The sequence below is a fragment of the Silurus aristotelis genome (assembly GCF_946808225.1).
Source record: "Silurus aristotelis genome assembly, chromosome: 17".
NCBI classification, from domain to species: domain Eukaryota; kingdom Metazoa; phylum Chordata; class Actinopteri; order Siluriformes; family Siluridae; genus Silurus; species Silurus aristotelis.
Genome location: NC_139590.1, coordinates 4,383,295 through 4,401,856, shown reverse-complemented (window position 1 = coordinate 4,401,856; position 18,562 = coordinate 4,383,295). Strand labels below are relative to the sequence as shown.

At 40.6% G+C, this 18,562-nt stretch overlaps 1 protein-coding gene across 1 annotated transcript; it reads left to right on the top strand.

Annotated features, from left to right (window-relative positions):
* The first annotated feature begins 425 nt into the window (after positions 1-425).
* tubg1 (tubulin, gamma 1) lies at positions 426-18,140 on the top strand. Its single transcript, XM_083567006.1, has 11 exons — positions 426-616; positions 5,353-5,465; positions 7,518-7,685; positions 7,805-7,873; positions 8,919-8,998; positions 10,482-10,608; positions 13,642-13,728; positions 16,300-16,449; positions 16,773-16,925; positions 17,028-17,189; positions 17,875-18,140. The coding sequence occupies exons 1-11, from the start codon at positions 568-570 to the stop codon at positions 18,070-18,072; spliced, it is 1,356 nt and encodes a 451-aa protein (XP_083423132.1). The 5' UTR covers positions 426-567; the 3' UTR covers positions 18,073-18,140.
* Positions 18,141-18,562: the final 422 nt, after the last annotated feature.

Sequence of the window (18,562 nt, the reverse complement as noted above, 5' to 3'; positions counted from 1 at the left end):
AAGAGAAGCCGGAAAAAAAGAAGGAGGAGAATTATGGTGTTTTAAAAAAAGGGAACTTTTGCTTTGTTTCCACACGGATGGTTTTAATTGCTGGATTTGTGCGGTTTTGGAACTGAGTAAAGAAAGGATGTCATGAATAAATGTGTGGCCTTAAAGGTTTGAATTTCACCTCTTTTATATTTTATTATTTCTATCTATCTATCTATCTATCTATCTATCTATCTATCTATCTATCTATCTATCTATCTATCTATCTATCTATCTATCTATCTATCTATCTAATCTGATCTGATCTGATCTGATCTGATCTGATCTGATCTGATCTAATCTAATCTAATCTAATCATAACGGCCCTTCAGCAGTTTCCTCGGGAAAGGGACCGGCGCAACGCATGCGCAGTACGCTCTTAACGGACGTTAGTCGTGTTGTGGCGCATGCGCAGTGAGTCTCCCACTCAATTGTGCGGTATTTTGGTGTGTTGAAGCGGGAGACGTTTTGGGTGCAGCGCCGGAGCGGAGACTTCAGCAGAACCTTCTTCCGCTACATTTCCCTCCAACCACAGCCAGCATGCCTCGGGAGATTATTACGCTGCAGCTTGGACAGTGCGGGAATCAGAGTAAGGCTCGTTGGGAAGCGTTTAGTTTTTCGTTGAGACGAGCTGAAGTTAGCATGTTAGCATTCCCGGGGCTAGCGGTGCTAGCATAGCTCAAATGTACCGACTGTTGCTAAGTGTACAGTCCTGACGAGATGCTGGGTATATGTGCGAATGAAAATTAGTTTCTTTATATATGTTACAAGGTGAAAATAGTACTTTTTAATCCACTTTTATTTATTCTGCTGTTTTTTTGTTGTTGTTTTCTTTATTTAAGGGTGTACTGTAAGTAGCGCGCGCGCTGAAGGTGTAACTCACGCGCACATTTTATGCAACTTCATGCGTTTATAACACATCATAGCTCTTTATTTTACTCCAAAAAAATACAGCCAATAGTCTATATTATTAATGCTTTACCCTTATCCTTACAAGTGTAGTGAAATAAACCTGATGCTCTGTAGGAAATGGTGGCAAACGAAGCAAAAGTGACGTGTTATTTCATGATTATAAATTAAGTAATGCAAAACCAGTCAATATAGTTATTTATCAATGAATAATTCAGGACAAATGCACCAGAAGGCCATTTGTGTAATGATATTATCCAATAAAGATGACTTGAGTAATCAACTATATTATCTATTATATAATGTTTATATCACAACTTTTCATGTCATTGAGTCACCAATATAAATATCAGTGCAAAATCAATTACACCACATGTGCAAAAGTCCCTGACTTTTATAGGATAGGTCTTCTTCAAATGTGAGAGCAAGAGAAAATAATTTTCCCTTTGCTTGAACTTGGAGAAACAAACCTGTTCCAGCATGACGACGCAGCATTAGAAGATGTTCCGCTATAGAGCTCTGACCCACAGCCCTATGGAACACCTTTGGGGTGAATGTCACTGACCCTCAAATCTCACCTGACCCTCAAGTCTAGTGGAATATCTTCCCAGAAGTGTGGAGGTTATTTTAACAGGGAAATTGGATGTTCAGAAAGTGCATATGGTTTAGTGTCTTCAAACTTTTGTGCAATAATACGGTAATACCTCGTTTCTGGTCAAATTCAGTTGTGACTACTGAAAATTGTTCTGGCACTTGTCGCATACTTGGAATTCACCACCGACTCTCACAATGAAACCCGTAGGTGATTCAGTCTTGCAGTAAAACAGATGCATGAAGAGCTTGCCAACAGCGCTATAGAGCGCTCTCACTATAGAGAGCGCTCTCTTTCATTGGTCCCATTGTGATTAAAAATGATATCAAGAAGCCTGGATAGCGATATGGGGCTGAGCGATATGGTGAAAAAGTTAAAAAAGTTGTTTATTTGTTTTTCAGAATGCAATTCATGATTTCAGTTTGTTTAATTAGTCGACTTAAACAACATAATGACTTAAGTAACATTCTCTTCATTAGTAGTTTGAAAAAGCATCTGGTTAAAGAGCGTTGTATCTTTTAGTGGGCACACTTTTAATAAAGTGCTCAACATGGTGAACAAACAAACTCTCGAGTTTAATATCTGTGCAGAAGATTTGAACGGAATACAGATGGTCCCCGAGTTACGATGTTTCGACTAAGTTTTTTTTTTTTATATATATATATCTTGGCGATCCGACAAAATTGTAAAAAATATTTAAAATTTCACGCAACAGGCAGCAGCGTACGATGTACAATACATCGGACGGGCAGCTGGGATGAGCGTAACTCTCGCCCTGTGAGACGCCACACTCTCGCTAGCAGTCGATGGAGTAAAGTTGTCTTTACTCCAAGAATACATTTTTATTCTGTTTCAAACAGCAATTTTAGTGATGAAATCATGTCTTCCAAAAAATGAAAATAAACGTGTCACAGTCATAGCACCGTCTTCGAAAAAAAATGTGCATGAGGGATTTCTCCTTCGAACAAATTCCCTCATGCTGGGTTGTTTCTTTTTGAACCAAAACAAAACCTGCATTTGAGTGTGCAAGGTGAAGCAATTTGTGTAAATCAACATCTGTATTGTCTTTTACAGAGAGCAAGTTGAAAACCATGTTGACCAAATCTCATTATCGATTTTAGCTATTATTTTAATTCGCAGCTCTAATTAACAGTAATTTTAGCTTCAAGCATTTTTTTTCCCCCCATTCAGCTCTTTGTCGCAGATCCTGAGTTAAATTAGTGGTGCTTCCACTACCGGTTCCAAGAGACATCCGGTATATTTTGCATTTGACACGTTTGTTCAAGTCAAGTCAAGTCAAGTCAAGTTTATTTGTATAGCGCTTTTCACAACAGACATTGTCTCAAAGCAGCTTTACAGAAAACAACAGTGAAGGTGAATGGTGTGCGTTTGTCCCTGATGAGCAGCCGTGGCGACAGTGGCAAGGAAAAACTCCCTTAGATGATATGAGGAAGAAACCTTGAGAGGAACCAGACTCAAAGGGGAACCCATCCTCATATGGGTGACATCAAAAGTTTGGTCATAAATCTTTCAACAATACAGAACAATTTGTGATCATCATAGATCCAGCATCAGCTTCTCCATGCCAGGGCCTTTAAACACTCGGCATCTACTTCTCCATGATCATCCATAGGTCCATAATCTTCACGAGGTGGGACGTGACTGGAGCTGGCCAAACCTCAGGAAGCCTCGGGATGGGGAGAGAAAGAGAAGCAGTGGAGAGGAATTAGCGTAGCTGCTGTTCATGATATTAACAGCACAAGTTGATAATGTGCATGTGATCAGATGTTCTGGAGCACAAGGTTGTGATGTGATGTGTGTGATGTGTGTTATGTGTAGGCTTTGCTAAAAAGATATGTTTTTAATCTGCACTTAAACTGGGAGAGTGTATCTGAACCCCGAACACTGTCAGGAAGACTATTCCAGAGTTTAGGAGCTAAATGTGAAAATGCTCTACCGCCTTTAGTGGACTTTGCTATTCTAGGAACTACTAGAAGCCCAGAGTTTTGAGATCTCAGGGAGCGTGACGGATTGTAGCGTGTTAAAAGACTGGATAGATACATGGGAGCCAAACCATTTAGTGCTTTCTAAGTGAGTAGCAGTAGTTTGTAGTCTATTCGAAACTTAATAGGAAGCCAATGTAGGGACGATAAGATTGGGGTTATATGATCGTATTTTCTTGACCTAGTAAGAACTCTTGCTGCGGCATTCTGAACTAACTGAAGCTTGTTTATTAATGATGCAGGACATCCACCTAGTAATGCATTACAGTAGTCTATTCTAGAGGTCATAAACGCATGGACGAGCTTCTCTGCATCAGATATAGATAACATATTTCTTAGCTTAGAAATATTTCTAAGGTGAAAGAAGGCTGTTTTTGTAACTTGATTGATGTGATTTTTAAAAGATAAGTTGCTGTCTAAAATAACTCCCAGGTCTTTTACCGTTGAACTAGTAGTTACAGAACAACCGTCTAAATGCAGGCTGAGATGCTGGAGCTTCTGTGTACTATTTTTTGGGCCGATGAGCAAAATCTCCGTTTTATCAGGATTTAATAGCAGAAAGTTATGGGTCATCCAATCTCTTATTTCTTCAACACACTCAGTTATGCGAGCTAATTGAGCTGTATCGCCTGGTTTGGATGAAATATATAGCTGGGTATCATCAGCATAACAATGGAAGCTAATTCCATGCCTTCTAATAATATTTCCTAATGGAAGCATGTATATTGTAAAAAGCAGGGGTCCCAGAACTGACCCTTGTGGCACGCCATAATTTACTAGCATTATCCTGGATAGCTCTCCATTTAAATCTACGAAATGGTAACGATTGGACAGGTAGGATTTAAACCAGCTTAATGCCTGTCCCTGAATACCGATGTAATTCTGTAAGCGATCGAGGAGAAGATCATGATCTATAGTGTCGAACGCAGCACTAAGATCTAGTAAAACTAATAGGGAGATGTAGCCTTGGTCTGAAGCTAAAAACAGGTCGTTAGTGATTTTAACTAGAGCAGTTTCTGTGCTATGATGGGGCCTAAAACCTGACTGAAATTCTTCAAAGATATTGTTCTCCTGCAAGTGGTTACATAACTGGGCAGCGACAATCTTTTCTAAAATCTTAGACATAAATGGGAGATTTGAAATTGGTCTGTAATTCGATAGCGTGTTTGGATCCAGATTAGGTTTTTTAATGAGGGGCTTAATAACTGCTAACTTGAGGGATTTAGGGACATGACCTAACGATAGTGAGGAGTTAATAATATTTAAAAGAGGCTCACCAGCTGTATATAACACTTCCTTCAGTAGTTTAGTGGGAATTGGATCTAACTGACATGTTGATTTAGCTTTCATAATAGCATCATACAGCTCTTCCTGTCCTATACATGTAAAACAGTGTAGTTGTGGGGTTGTAAGTACGATTGTGTCGGGAGATGCTGTCAGAGGTTGAACTGCCACAATTGTTTTTCGAATGTTATCTATTTTTTCAGTGAAGAAATTCATAAAGTCTTCACTACTAAACTGTGATGGAACACATTTTTCAGATCCCTGATTTGTTGTTAATTTAGCGACTGTACTGAAAAGGAACCTGGGATTGTTTTTGTTATTTTCAACTTCTGACCTGTCCAATCCGAACAGTCCCCAAACCACAGAGGAAACGTTATGACGTTAGACGCTATTTTTACATTACGTTTCACATACACATGATGGGGCTTATTTAAAACAACAGCAAAGCTGAATATTAAACCCGCATCCTTTGTGTTAATTGGTCAGAATCATCACATGTGGGTAATGAAAGCGTTCTCACGTGTCAATTTGTTGCAGTTGGTTTCGAGTTCTGGAAACAGCTGTGTGCGGAGCACGGCATCAGCCCCGAGGGCATCGTGGAGGAGTTCGCCACCGAGGGCACGGACCGGAAAGATGTGTTCTTCTATCAGGTAACAAAATCCACACAGAGGTTTCGAATCTCTGACTCAGTGTACATCAATATACCTGCGTAGGATCAAATGTTTGTAGACACTTGACTTATCAGAGCTGTAAGTTGTTCCCACATAAATCTCTTTGTATGATTCTCTACGCTGAAACTTATATGCTCAAAAACCTTCACCAGCAAGATTGTGTTCCTGAAGCTCCCTGTGCTCCATGTAGTCATGGTGTGCTAAGGTGGGATTAGGACAATCAAGTGTCCTCCACAGAGCCATGATCTCCCAATGAACACCTTTGGGATGAACTAGAATTTCTTTGACATCCCAACATTGATTGCTGATCTCACTAATGCTGTTGTAGTTGAAAGAGCACAGCTTTCCACGGCTACACTCTTTAATCTAGAGGAAAGTCTTCCCAGAAGAGTGAAAGTTACGAGAAGAGCAAAGCAGGCCTAAATAATGAACGTGTTCATTTCGGATTTCTATTAAAGATCATTAAACCTGGTTAGTGAAGCAAAATCAGGAGGAGCAGAAGATGCACAGAAATGATGGTATTAGAGATGATGTCCAGTAGAGGGAGCCGGACCCAAAGTGTTCCCAAGGTAAAGCAAAAATTTGGATGTACAGTAGGTTAGACTCCCAAGTGGTTGTGGATTTTCGACCTGTTCCAGAAACAGTGTGTGCTGCTTATGTGCACAACTGCGTCTACCTTAAGTCAGTTTATTTTTATTTGTATAGAGCTTTTAATAATGGACATTCTTAAAGCAGCTTCTACACATAATGTCTTCATAAAGAATGAATAACAATGTATTTATTTAAAGTGTAAGTTTGTCCCTGATGTGTGAGCCGATGGCGACTGTGGCGAAAAAAAATTCCCTGAGATGGCATAAGGAAGAAACCTTGAGAAGAACCAGACTCAAGAGGGAACCTCATCCTCATCTGGGTGGCACCAAATGCCCATTCATTAGAGCTAATTGATGTTGAGGTGTGCAGTGATTATGATCAAATGCAAACTGTAGTCCTGAGTCAGTGTAGCAGACTGTTGACATTAATTACAGTCCAAATCCATCCTCAATGCTCTGGTGTTACTCCGTAATTTCATGGATCTCCAGACTGTGGATGTGAAAACATCCCCAGCTGCACAGAGTGGCCTCCATTCAAAGAGAACACCAGAGGCTGGGATGAATCGGGGGATCTGAGCAGAGAAGAGGGGCAGGAACAGTGGTCACTGGTACCTCAGGAGCATGTATCAATGGAAGCTAATAACAGGTTTATGTATAATTTCATCAAGAGGCAGCATATATAAAGAGAAAAGCAATGGGCCTAAGACAGATCCTTGCGGAACAAAAAAAACTTTACCCATTATTTCAACATCTCTAGTCTAGCAAGGAGGATATTATGATCAATAGTGTCAAAAGTTGCACTAAGGTCAAGCAAAACAAGTAAAGAGACAACCCTCTGACTGATGTAGGCTTATATCATTAGCTCCTGTGTGGAAAAACTATCTTAAAGAAGCTATGCTGCCCTAAAAAGCTAATATATAAAAAAAACTAGAGTTGCATATTATAAAATTGTAAATATTCAATATAATGTTGTCACTACCCAATCTGTACTGGAAATTGTTCTTGATTTGTGATTCTCTTGATATAAATACACTTTAAAAAAACATCAATTGTGTAATCAATTACAAATCAATTATCAAGTGCAATAATTACATTAAAGTTTGTTAGACTTCATTTGGGTAATACAGCTGTGTATGTAAGTGTGTGTGTGTGTTTTGTATGTTTTTTAAAATCTAATCTAATATTTAATTTTCTAAAGATATGTTCTACTAATTTCAACATACTTTCACAAATATCATTTAAGAAACACACCACATAGTTATTTATTTATTCATTTTATCGATTCATAAATTGTCAGGAATTTTTGCTTTTAAATAAAATTCTTGAAGCTGTGCAACAACAATGCTCATGCAATTTAGTTCCACCAGCAACATTCATCCAAAATACTTTGTATCATGGTTTTGAACGCTTTTTTTCCTCTGTGCCATGTCTCCCCCTACAGGCGGACGACGAGCACTACATCCCCCGAGCCGTTCTCCTGGACCTGGAGCCTCGAGTCATCCACACCATCTTGAACTCGCCCTATGCTAACCTATACAACCCTGAGAACATCTACCTCTCCGAACATGGAGGAGGAGCAGGAAATAACTGGGCCAGCGGCTTCTCTCAGGTTCAGCAGCCTCTTACACATGCTCTGGTGTTTTTTTTTTTAACACCGCATTTCATTAGCGTGTGTGTCCAGGGGATGCGCTTAAACTTGATTGTTTTTGTTGTTGTTGTTTTTTCCAGGGGGAGAAGATCCATGAGGACATCTTTGACATCATAGATCGGGAAGCAGATGGCAGTGACAGTCTGGAGGTGTGCACAAGAACATATGCGTTCTTATTATTTTCCTTCTTCCTCCAATTGTATTCATAAGAATCATGTCTAGAACAATTAATTTAAAAATTATAAATATATATTTTTGAATGAATAATTTTTTTTTTTTTTACTAGTTTGTCATAATTTCTTTTTTTCAATTTACTTAAGTGTCTGTATATCTGTATTCTATGTGACTCTCAGGACACGTCTCGGTCTCCGTAGTGTTGTGATACATCGCATTCACGTAGCAGCAGTGGTGCTGAGAGAACACGCTTGAGAAACAGACATTCGTTTTTCCCTGGATAATAAAAGAATAGCGCTTCTTCTAATAATTATATATAAATAAAGCGATGCAAATATGTTCAAAATGATGGATCGTGATACGATCGCCAATGTGTAACGTGCAACGTTTAAATCGATTCATCGTTAACTTTTTTATATATGCGTGTGCGTTTATATATGATAGATAGATGGTGAGAGAGAGAGAGAGAGAGAGAGAGAGAGAGAGAGAGAGAGAGTGTGGGGATTAAAATAGTCTGTTAGTTTCATCCTGTGTAAGGCTTTTTTTTTTTTTTGTCCTATGTTAATTTAATAGTACATAACAATATCTAGCATTTGCTCCATAAACCAGATCTGAAATTCTCCTGATGTCATTCTTTCCGGTTCGACCTGTGCCCTGATCACCTCCAGATGGAGCAGTGACGTGCTTTGATTCCCGCAACTAGTTGTACGACTCAGTATTCATGTCGCAGACGTGTATACATACACCGTGCGCAGAGAGGGGGTTATTACACAGCTTTTTTCCCCCTTTTAATTCACAAGCGGGAAAACGTCCCACCCAGTGAATAAATGAGACCCAGGTTTATTTATTTTTTTTGCAATTACACGGTTACTCAATTCCTTACCTTTAGTGTTGTGTGTGTATTCACCTAATACAGTTTTTATGGTCTTATCCTGTAGTGTACAGTGTGCAGCTGCCTACACACACACACACACACACACACACACACACACACTTACTGTTGTGCTATTTGTGTTTCAGGGATTTGTGCTGTGTCACTCTATTGCTGGAGGCACAGGATCTGGTCTTGGCTCCTACCTTTTGGAGAAACTTAATGACAGGTTACCACACACACACACACACACACACACACACACACACACACACACACACACACACACTGTACTCCGCCTCATTTATTCATTCCCATTGTTGTGCTGTAACTCTACACTGCTGCTTGAGTTTCCACCCTGCGCATTGTCAGTATCCAGGTGAGGATAATCAGAAGCCGTCCGTGTAATGACCTACTTCTTTTCCTCGTGTAACAGCGCACACACGGCGTCACACACACACAACTATATCGCGCACACGCCCTTTTCTCGTTCTGCTGATTTAGCAGGAAACGTGCTAGATGTTAGCAGAGCCTTCGTTTACCCTCCACTCGTTAAGCAGAAAGGAAAAACAACAGGAAACTATTTTTTATTTGTAAATAAAACATATATACATGTGTATTTCCTTCCCTTCAGTTATTGAACACTTCTAGAAACAAAACAAATGCAGTGCAGACCTCATTTGTGACTCTGTATTAAGTGTTGGATGACAAGACTAATATTTTTAAGTAATCAGACAATTAAGGTACCACAGCATCGTCCAAATCCCAAATCCGATTAGTCGGATTTATTTTCCACAAGCTATAAACAGGTTTATATTAATGATTCCGTTCTGTGGTGACACTTATATAGTACACAGAGACTCTTATGGAGGACGTGTCATATACACAGTAATCTAATGTAGTTATTTGAGGTCAACCGATACCGATAGCTAGGCTGGATCGTACCTGCCGATAACCGATTCATAGAAATATGAATATATGAATGAATAAATATAAATATTATTTAACAAATACATTTGAAACAATAAATATAATGCGCTTATGCGTGCAGTGCGCAGTCTCGCGTGAAAACAAACAGTACGCGGCATCAGTGATTCGCCTCTAGAGGCCGCTCTCGTAATGGTCGCGGCCCGGAAAAACTATCGGTATGGATTTTTGCCATATAGTTCCAGCATTTTTTTTTCCTTTGTAAGGAAATGTTTATTGAACATGAATGGAAGGATTTGTAGCATTTCTTTTCTGTGTTTGTTTTATGTTTATGTTTAAAAAAAAAAACAATAGCATGTGCTATAATTCCTCCCAACCAAGTTTTAGGCTGATGGTATCTCAAGTTTGCAACCCAGTGTTAATTTATTCATTGATGGAGACTTCGAAGCACTTTTGTACTTTGCTCTGGATAAGGGCATCTGCTAAATGCTTAAAATGTAAACGGAGGAAGTCTCCATTGTCTGTTTTTTTTTCTTTTCTTTTGGGATGCTGGCACGAAAAGCGGATAATAAAAAAAAAACAAAAAAACTTATTCCCGATATTTTTCTGGTATACAAAGAAAAAAGGTGGTCAAAGTGATTGATTTGCAGATCAGGTTGTATTACATGACCCTGCCTAAATAAACATGGTGCTGATCTTTCTAAGACAATGAACCACATTGTTTAGTTTCTCTCCACATCTTCTTCCATCTCTCTTCCTCTCACTTCAACACCCCCCAACTTTAGATATCCCAAGAAGTTGGTGCAGACCTACTCTGTGTTTCCTAACCAGGATGAAATGAGTGATGTGGTTGTGCAGCCCTACAACTCCCTGCTCACCCTCAAAAGACTGACCCAGAATGCAGACTGTGTGGTGAGCTCACACACACACACACACACACACACACACACACACACACACACACACACACATGCAAGAGAGTGTATAAATATATATACACAAATTAACAAAGTCAACACAAGCTGAAAGTGTGCAGAGTAGAACAGGGCGTCTCTCTTTTCTCCACCACTCGCCCAGCTAACTGCACATTTCCTCTTTCGGCCCTCGCAGTTACTCGATCCGGCTCTCAAGACAGACCTCTCTTTCTTCCCTCTTCACTTCTGCTCCCCCCAAAAAAAAAACCTAGCACAGGGGGAAAAAACAGAGGAGAGGAGGACAGTTCTGTTCTAGCATTTTCCTCAGATATTATTGCAAATATGTATTACAAAAAAATATCATTTTTGCATATAATCTTTCCATCTGGATGGAAAAAAAATTATAATAATGTTTTATTCTCATATGCATCCCCTTATGTTCCTCACGTTTGTTTGCCTTGTTTATATTTTTTATACATTTTTTTCTTCCACATTAAATGCTTCTTGTTATCTGGAAAAAAATCAAATAGAAAAATACTCGATATAAAGAAAAGTACACTCGACTTTTTTCCACCAGCCACGTGGCCCAAAGATGTTAACACAAACTTGAAAGCACATAATTGTATATGATGCGCTAGAATGAGATGAGAATGTTGCAACAACGATAAAAAAGCTATGTGGTCCTAATCTAGAGGCACTGTTCATAAACTGTAAACCTTTCTGCTCGCCGCGTGAGCGCAACGCTGCAACAGCTGGTGGAACATACAACTAAAACGGAGCATCACTAATGAAGCAGAGCAGGATTTACAAGCCTGCTTCGATTGCACTGACTGGAGTGTTTTTGAAGCTGCAGTCACCGACCTGGACGAGCTCAAGGAGACTGTAAATTCATACATCAGTTTCTGTGAGGATATGTGCATCCCCACCAGGTCATTCTTATCATTCCGTAATGATAAACCGTGGTTTACTGGGAAACTCAAACAGCTTCATCATGCCAAATAGGATGCTTACAGAAGTGGGGATAGAGGCTCCCCTGGTGGTCTAGTGGTTAAGATGCAGCGCTCCCACCGCTGCGACCCGGGTTCGATTCCCGGTCAGGGAACCATCCCCAGCCACTCTTAGTGCCGGTCCCAAGCCCGGATAAATTGGGGAGGGTTGCGTTAGGAAGGGCATCCAGCGTAAAACATGTGCCAAATCAAACGTGCGGAGGATCCGCTGTGGCGACCCCTAACGGGAGAAGCCGAAAAGAAAGTTTACAGAAGTGGGGATAGAATCTTGTATAACCAGGCCAGGAACAAACTAACAAAGGAGATCAGATCGACTAAAAAAAAAACCTACTCTGAAAAGCTGACAAAAACAGTTTTCAGCCAACAACCCAGCATCAGTATTGACTGATCTGAGGGACATCACCAAGTACAAGACATCACCCTCACAGTCTGTGGAGAATCAACAACTGGCTGAAGATCTAAATATGTTCTTCTGTCGGTTTGAAAATCCCAATCTACCACCCGCCACCCTCTTGTCTGGTGCAACCACCACAACCTGGAAATTCAACCTGCCACAGGAGCTGCTGAAACAATTCTTCTCGGCCATCATAAAGTCTGTCCTGTGTAGATCTATAACTGATTATATTGGTTCAGCTACTAAATCAGACATCAAGAGGCTACAGCGGACGGTCAGGACTGCTGAGAGGATTATTGGTGCCCCACTGCCCAATCTCCAAGATCTTTACTCAGAGCTACAGAGCGCCGACCACCAGGACAGCCAGGCACAAGTTTTTTTCCTGCAGGCTATAATAAGCATGGACAATTGAAATATTCAGAACTACACGTTGTCCATCATAACTGACACTTTTGTACGTAGAATCCAAATGGTCCATTTGTAAACACTTGTTAATAACATATGTGCATTTATTTAACAACTTTTTTACTCTATATATTGCAGTATTTAACTGTCTGGTTTACTATTATGTTACTCTGTCTGTACTTCTGCACTGAAAGCTCCTGACGCCAAGTCAAATTCCTTGTGTGTGTGTAAGCATAGCTGTAAGTTCATGGTCCCTGAACTCTTCTCATAACGCTGTGTGAACGTGTAGAAAGCTGCAACATTATGGTCATTCCCTCTAAAAATCAAACCAGTGCACAAAGCAGTCGTGGATTAGCTAACGCGATTATCCGATGTTTGAAGGCCGTGCTGGCTTCATCGAGTTATGAACGGCCGGCAGGCAAGGTTCGATTTCTTCTCATGCAGATTAAGTTAGCGCAGGAACTAACGAGTCTCATGAAATCGTACTAGTGAGGAAGTTCTCATGCTGTTCCTCCTCTCTTTCGTTCTCTTTAAGTCCCCAGCTTTGTGTTCTTTTATGTAGCTTTATGTTGTTTACCAGGGTTCTGGAGGAACGTTGTTTTATTTCATATGGTGAAAATGACAAAGCGACTTGATTTTTGACTTGATTTCACTTGATTTTTGACTTGATGACTTTTTTGACTTGATTTGACTTTTGACATGATTTCACTTGATTTTTGACTTGACTTTTGACTTGATTGTTTTTGACTTGACATGACCTGATCATTTATTCGGGGACGAATACGCAACATGTCCAGGTTGGCAGTGCATAGTGAAGATGGCTTATCCCCAAAAAAAATAAAAAAAAATAAATGTAAAACTAACAGTCTTTATTGAACAGTCTAAAAATAAAAATGTCCAAATGAAAAACTATTAATTTCAGGTCCTTCAAAAAAAGTCTTCACTGGTCCAAATATAATTAGTTTACAATTCCAAACGAGACCAACATGCAACATCCAATCAGCTTTTTGTTATTATCAGGAATCTCTCTTTTGGACTGTACCCCAGGGCTCTGTTAAAGCCAGTCGCTAACAACGTGTTTGTGTGTTTTTGCAGTTGTGATGTAGGTCATAAATTTCATTCTTAAAGATCTTAAAAAGTCTTAAATTTGATTTGGTGAGACCTGCAGAAACCCGGATTTGAATAAATGGCACATATATAATCATGTTTTCTGTCTCTTTCTCAGGTGGTGCTGGATAACACGGCTCTGAACAGAATCGCTACAGACAGACTGCACATCCAGAATCCCTCATTCTCTCAGATCAACCAACTGGTAAGAAAATGCAATGTGTTTATATTTACATTAATGTAATTTGCCTTTATCTAGATGCCCTAATTCAGAGCAACTTACATTGATCTCATTCATACATTCAACTGAGCAGTTATGGGGTAAAGGGCCTTGCTCAGGGGCCCAGAAGTGGCAGCTTGGTGTGGCTGGGATTTGAACTCAAGACCTTCGGATCAAGTAATTGTAAGAGCGCTTACATTTATTATAGCCACACTGGGGAAAGCTCATGTGATACAGTCACAGTCAAGCAATCCGTGATAAATAAATGGCTAACACTCGAAAAAGACGGTGAAACCGGTTGCGCAAGTGTGAAGCCTCATCAGAAAAACGTCTTTCACGTTCGAGAAGTTTGTATCCGTGAAATCCGTGTACTTTTCCCCTGCGGGTTGCGACGGCAGCAATGCTTATTTAGTTAAAGGCTCATTTTCTTCCAATCTCATGGATGGACCTGAAGTTATTAACACAGCTTGTATTGTTCTAATTTTTTTTTTTTTCACCCAGGCAACAAAAAGATGGATAATAAATCATAGCCCCACGTTATGTAATCGCACCCCTTAGGCTTATTATTGAGCATATTGTTCAGTACTCATGCATTATTCATCAAGTACAGTGAGACTAATAGGACATCTGTTTAGGAATGTAAGTGTGGGCTAAACCACAGATTCTAGCGCTCTCACTCATCAGTAATGCCCATAAAAAAAATCACCCCTTCTTTCACCCCCCATTCAGGACGGCTTTATAGATTCCGTTACGATATTTATCGTCATGACAGCTCAGCTGTGAGGAATTCTTTTCCTCGTCAAAGATGGGAATCGGAGTACAAAAACTGCTTTAATGCGAACTCGCAAATCGTTCATTGTGTTTGCTTTCAATTCAGTTTACTTTGATTAGATTTGAGGGTCTTCAATCCAGTGTCCGTCTCAGATCAATAATGTTGATATGAGAGTCTCAGAATGATTCGTTATTGAAAACACAGCATTGTTGAAATCTTGGATCTGATTGGCTGATTCATTTTCTGTCACCAGATCACATGGTTATAGTAAAGAGCTCGTTCTGATCCATTATCATCTCTACTGTAAAGGCGAATTGTAAACTTTATAGAAGGAACGAAGCTGTAAGTTTCAAAACATCTCGAGGATATAGACGTTGTGGTAGCTTTGTAACATCATATTGTTATTTAATTTTTTTAAACGTGAGGTGATAACAGGAGCTGTAGCTCACTGACTAACAATATAAGTAACTATAGATGGATAAAAAGCACATTGTTTTATTTTTCACTTAAGACTAATAACTGTAGGGGGAACAACACCTTCATGGCTGTACAGTCCCAGAAGCACAGATGGATAACCTCTGGGAGAAAAGTGCGCAAGGTTTAACTTTTACTTCTCAGCATTTTGGCCAAGTGTGTAGCTTTAGCTGAAGGGCACAGCGGTTTTGCCTCGAGACTTTGATCGCCATGTGATCAGTGGTGTAGATCAGAAACCCGTCTCACCTGTCTGCCTCGAAAATACTGCAGTTCGGCATACGGCCAGGAATGGACACACCTTCATAACTGAGACGGTGCACAGTGAGGTTCAACTCAAAGCACAAATTCGTATTTTTTTTCTTCTTCTTTGTTTTTGTTTTTTTAATTGCATTGATTGAAATTTGTGTGACGGCCATCATATTAAAAAAACGTATGCACAGCAATTAAAAAAGTATAAATCGGATACAAGTCAGCATTTGCATTCCTTTTTAACATATTCGCTTTTTTATTTACTTATAATTATTAGTGGATGAGCTATAGTTTTATTATTTAGAAAGTGACCAATATTTTGGGACCAGTATTTGATATGCAGATCGCTTAACTGTTTCTCGAGCGCGTTCTCTCTGCGGAGAGTGAGGCGTGTCCTGAGAGTCGCATAGAATACAGATTAACATGGCAGAGGTAGAGCTGCATCTTCCTGCAGACAGAACAGGAAAAGAACGTCTGGCTTTATTTTTCATCTTTTTTTTTTTCTTTTGGCACTGTGATAGAGCCATGAGTTAGAAGTCAGACGGCACTTATGTAAATTGATGATTTGCTGTCTGTCCGAAGCGAAGAAATAAAAGCGAACCGTCTGCACCATATTGAATTGCAGAGCATCATATTTTTTTCCACTGCATCGTATTGTGTTGAATCGAGTCGAAATCGGTTGTTTTAAAAGAGGCAGATGTTAAGGACCGAGTGGTATGGAGATGGATGATCTGCTGTGGAGACCCCTATTGGAAGCAGCCAAAAAAAGGATGATGAATAAAGTGCTGTTATGTGTTACTGTAGACTTTCTGTCAACTCGAACCGATCTGGTAATTTTCCAGGTAGATTTCCCAGAGCAGCAGAACCCGAAATACTCAAACTTGCACGAGCAAGTCAGCGAGATCCCCCAGTTCTTATATTTGATGCAAACATTAAACCGAGATCTCGACAGGTGACGTCCCAAAGAGACAAGCCGATCGTGTGTTTTTAACATACTGACTGGTTTTATTGATTATAGATTATAGATTGTTTATAGATTGTTTTTATTATTTCTATTTTAGGTCTCCACCATCATGTCTGCCAGCACGACGACGCTTCGTTACCCTGGATACATGAACAACGATCTGATCGGTCTGATCGCGTCGCTCATCCCCACTCCTCGTCTCCACTTCCTCATGACTGGTTATACACCGCTGACCACTGACCAATCAGTAAGTAGTTATTTACACATGCGAAGGTGTTCAATGGGATTGAGGTCAGAGCTCTATGGGAGGCTACTCAAGTTCTTCCACTCTAACCCATGTAAAGCATATCTTCATGGACTTGGCATTTGAATAGGTTTGGTTCTCCTAGTTCAAGTGGATTCCATGCTACTGCATCCAAAGACCTATACCATTGTGTGCCTCCAAGTTTGTGCTTACAAGAACCACATACGGCTGGGAAACAACGTTGGAGGCACACGGTTGTGCAGGACGTCTTTGAATGTCGTAGGCATATGAGAGATATTTTGCGTAACTTCTTTTGAACTCTGTAGGTAGCGAGTGTGAGGAAGACGACGGTCCTGGATGTGATGCGGAGACTCTTGCAGCCCAAGAACGTCATGGTGTCCACGGGGCGAGATCGTCAGACCAACCACTGTTACATCGCCATCCTCAACATCATCCAGGGAGAGGTGGATCCTACACAGGTGCGCGTGTGTGCGTAAAAAATCCGAGCACTGTGCTGTTATGGGGGTCAACAAGTCGCCATTAAGATCACGCTCTGTTTCTCTATCTGTCCCGTCCATCAGGTCCACAAGAGCCTCCAGAGAATCCGAGAGAGGAAGCTGGCCAATTTTATCCCGTGGGGTCCCGCTAGCATTCAGGTAGCGCTCTCGCGCAAGTCCCCCTACCTGCCGTCGGCTCATCGCGTCAGCGGTCTCATGATGGCCAATCACACCAGCATTTCCTCGGTAAGCTCCGCCCCGATGCCCTGCGACGTCACGAGCATGCGTTTTCATTCCCGATAGCACTTCTAAATGCTCGTTATGCTGCAATAGCTTGGCTTTCATCCGAGACTCAGGAACGTCACGGAGACGAAGACGCCCTTTCGGTGTACATTCCGTTCGCGTAACAGATAATTAGTGAATTGTATTTATTTATTTACCTATTTTGTTTACAGAGAAACGCTTACGCCGCACCTTTTTTTCTCGCCGCTGGAAGTGAAATTAGGCGAAGCGTTTAGCCGTGAAGATTTGCCCCCCATCCAAGGCGCTTCGCACGTTTCAGCCGTGTCATCAATTGATTAATTGGAATTAATTACATTTTATACACACACACACACACAAAAAACATTTAGAAATCAAAGAATAACCTGTCTACCCCAAAGGAAGAGGTTAAAGTAGCTTGAATAATCACTCGGTGCAGCAGTGGTGTTAGAGGTTTTATAAAAATAAGGATCGTACCATTTGGGTTTTAAGGGGGGTGTCTGATTTCACATTGAACATCCAGGTTTTCTCCCTATACATAAATAAACAGCTTTTTATGGTAATGCTGTAAATAAAAATATGAAAAAGAAAGAAGCTTTGGATTGGGATCGGATGTTGTACTAATGTATCTACGATTGTGTTGCCAAGTAATTCCCTTTTCCTCGCTCAGCTGTTCGAGAGGACGTGCCGTCAGTACGACAAGCTGCGCAAGCGCGAGGCTTTCCTCGAGCAGTTCCGCAAGGAGGACATATTCAAGGACAACTTCGACGAGCTGGACAACTCACGCGAGGTGGTGCAGAACCTGATAGACGAGTACAGCGCCGCCACACGGCCCGACTACATCTCCTGGGGAGCACAGGAGCAGTAACACACACACACACACACACACACACACACACACACACACACACACACACACACACACACACACACACACACACACACACTCAGAGGCTCTGGACTTAAATGCTCATCTTTATTTCCTTGTTTGAATGTGTAAACACAAGTGTGTGTGTGTGTGTGCGCACCAGAGTGTATCAGTCTTTGTCTTTCAGTCTATAGTAAAAACCTTTATCCTTCATACACACATTTACAGTAAGGACCACACACACATCCAGGGTCCTGAATAAGCAGATAAGGCAGGGTGGTCTCGCAAAACGGCTCTGTAGGGAAAAAAAGATAAACCCACTAAGGGGAAAAAAGGCAAAGAGAAGAAAAGATCCATGACTGCACTTTTCTGTTTTGCTCACTCTGTCTCACACACACACACACACTTTTTTTCCTATCAGGAAGTGCTGTGACCTTTTCATGGATCGATCGTTCACTCGTCATGGAAGTTGGAAGCTTTTAATAAAGAC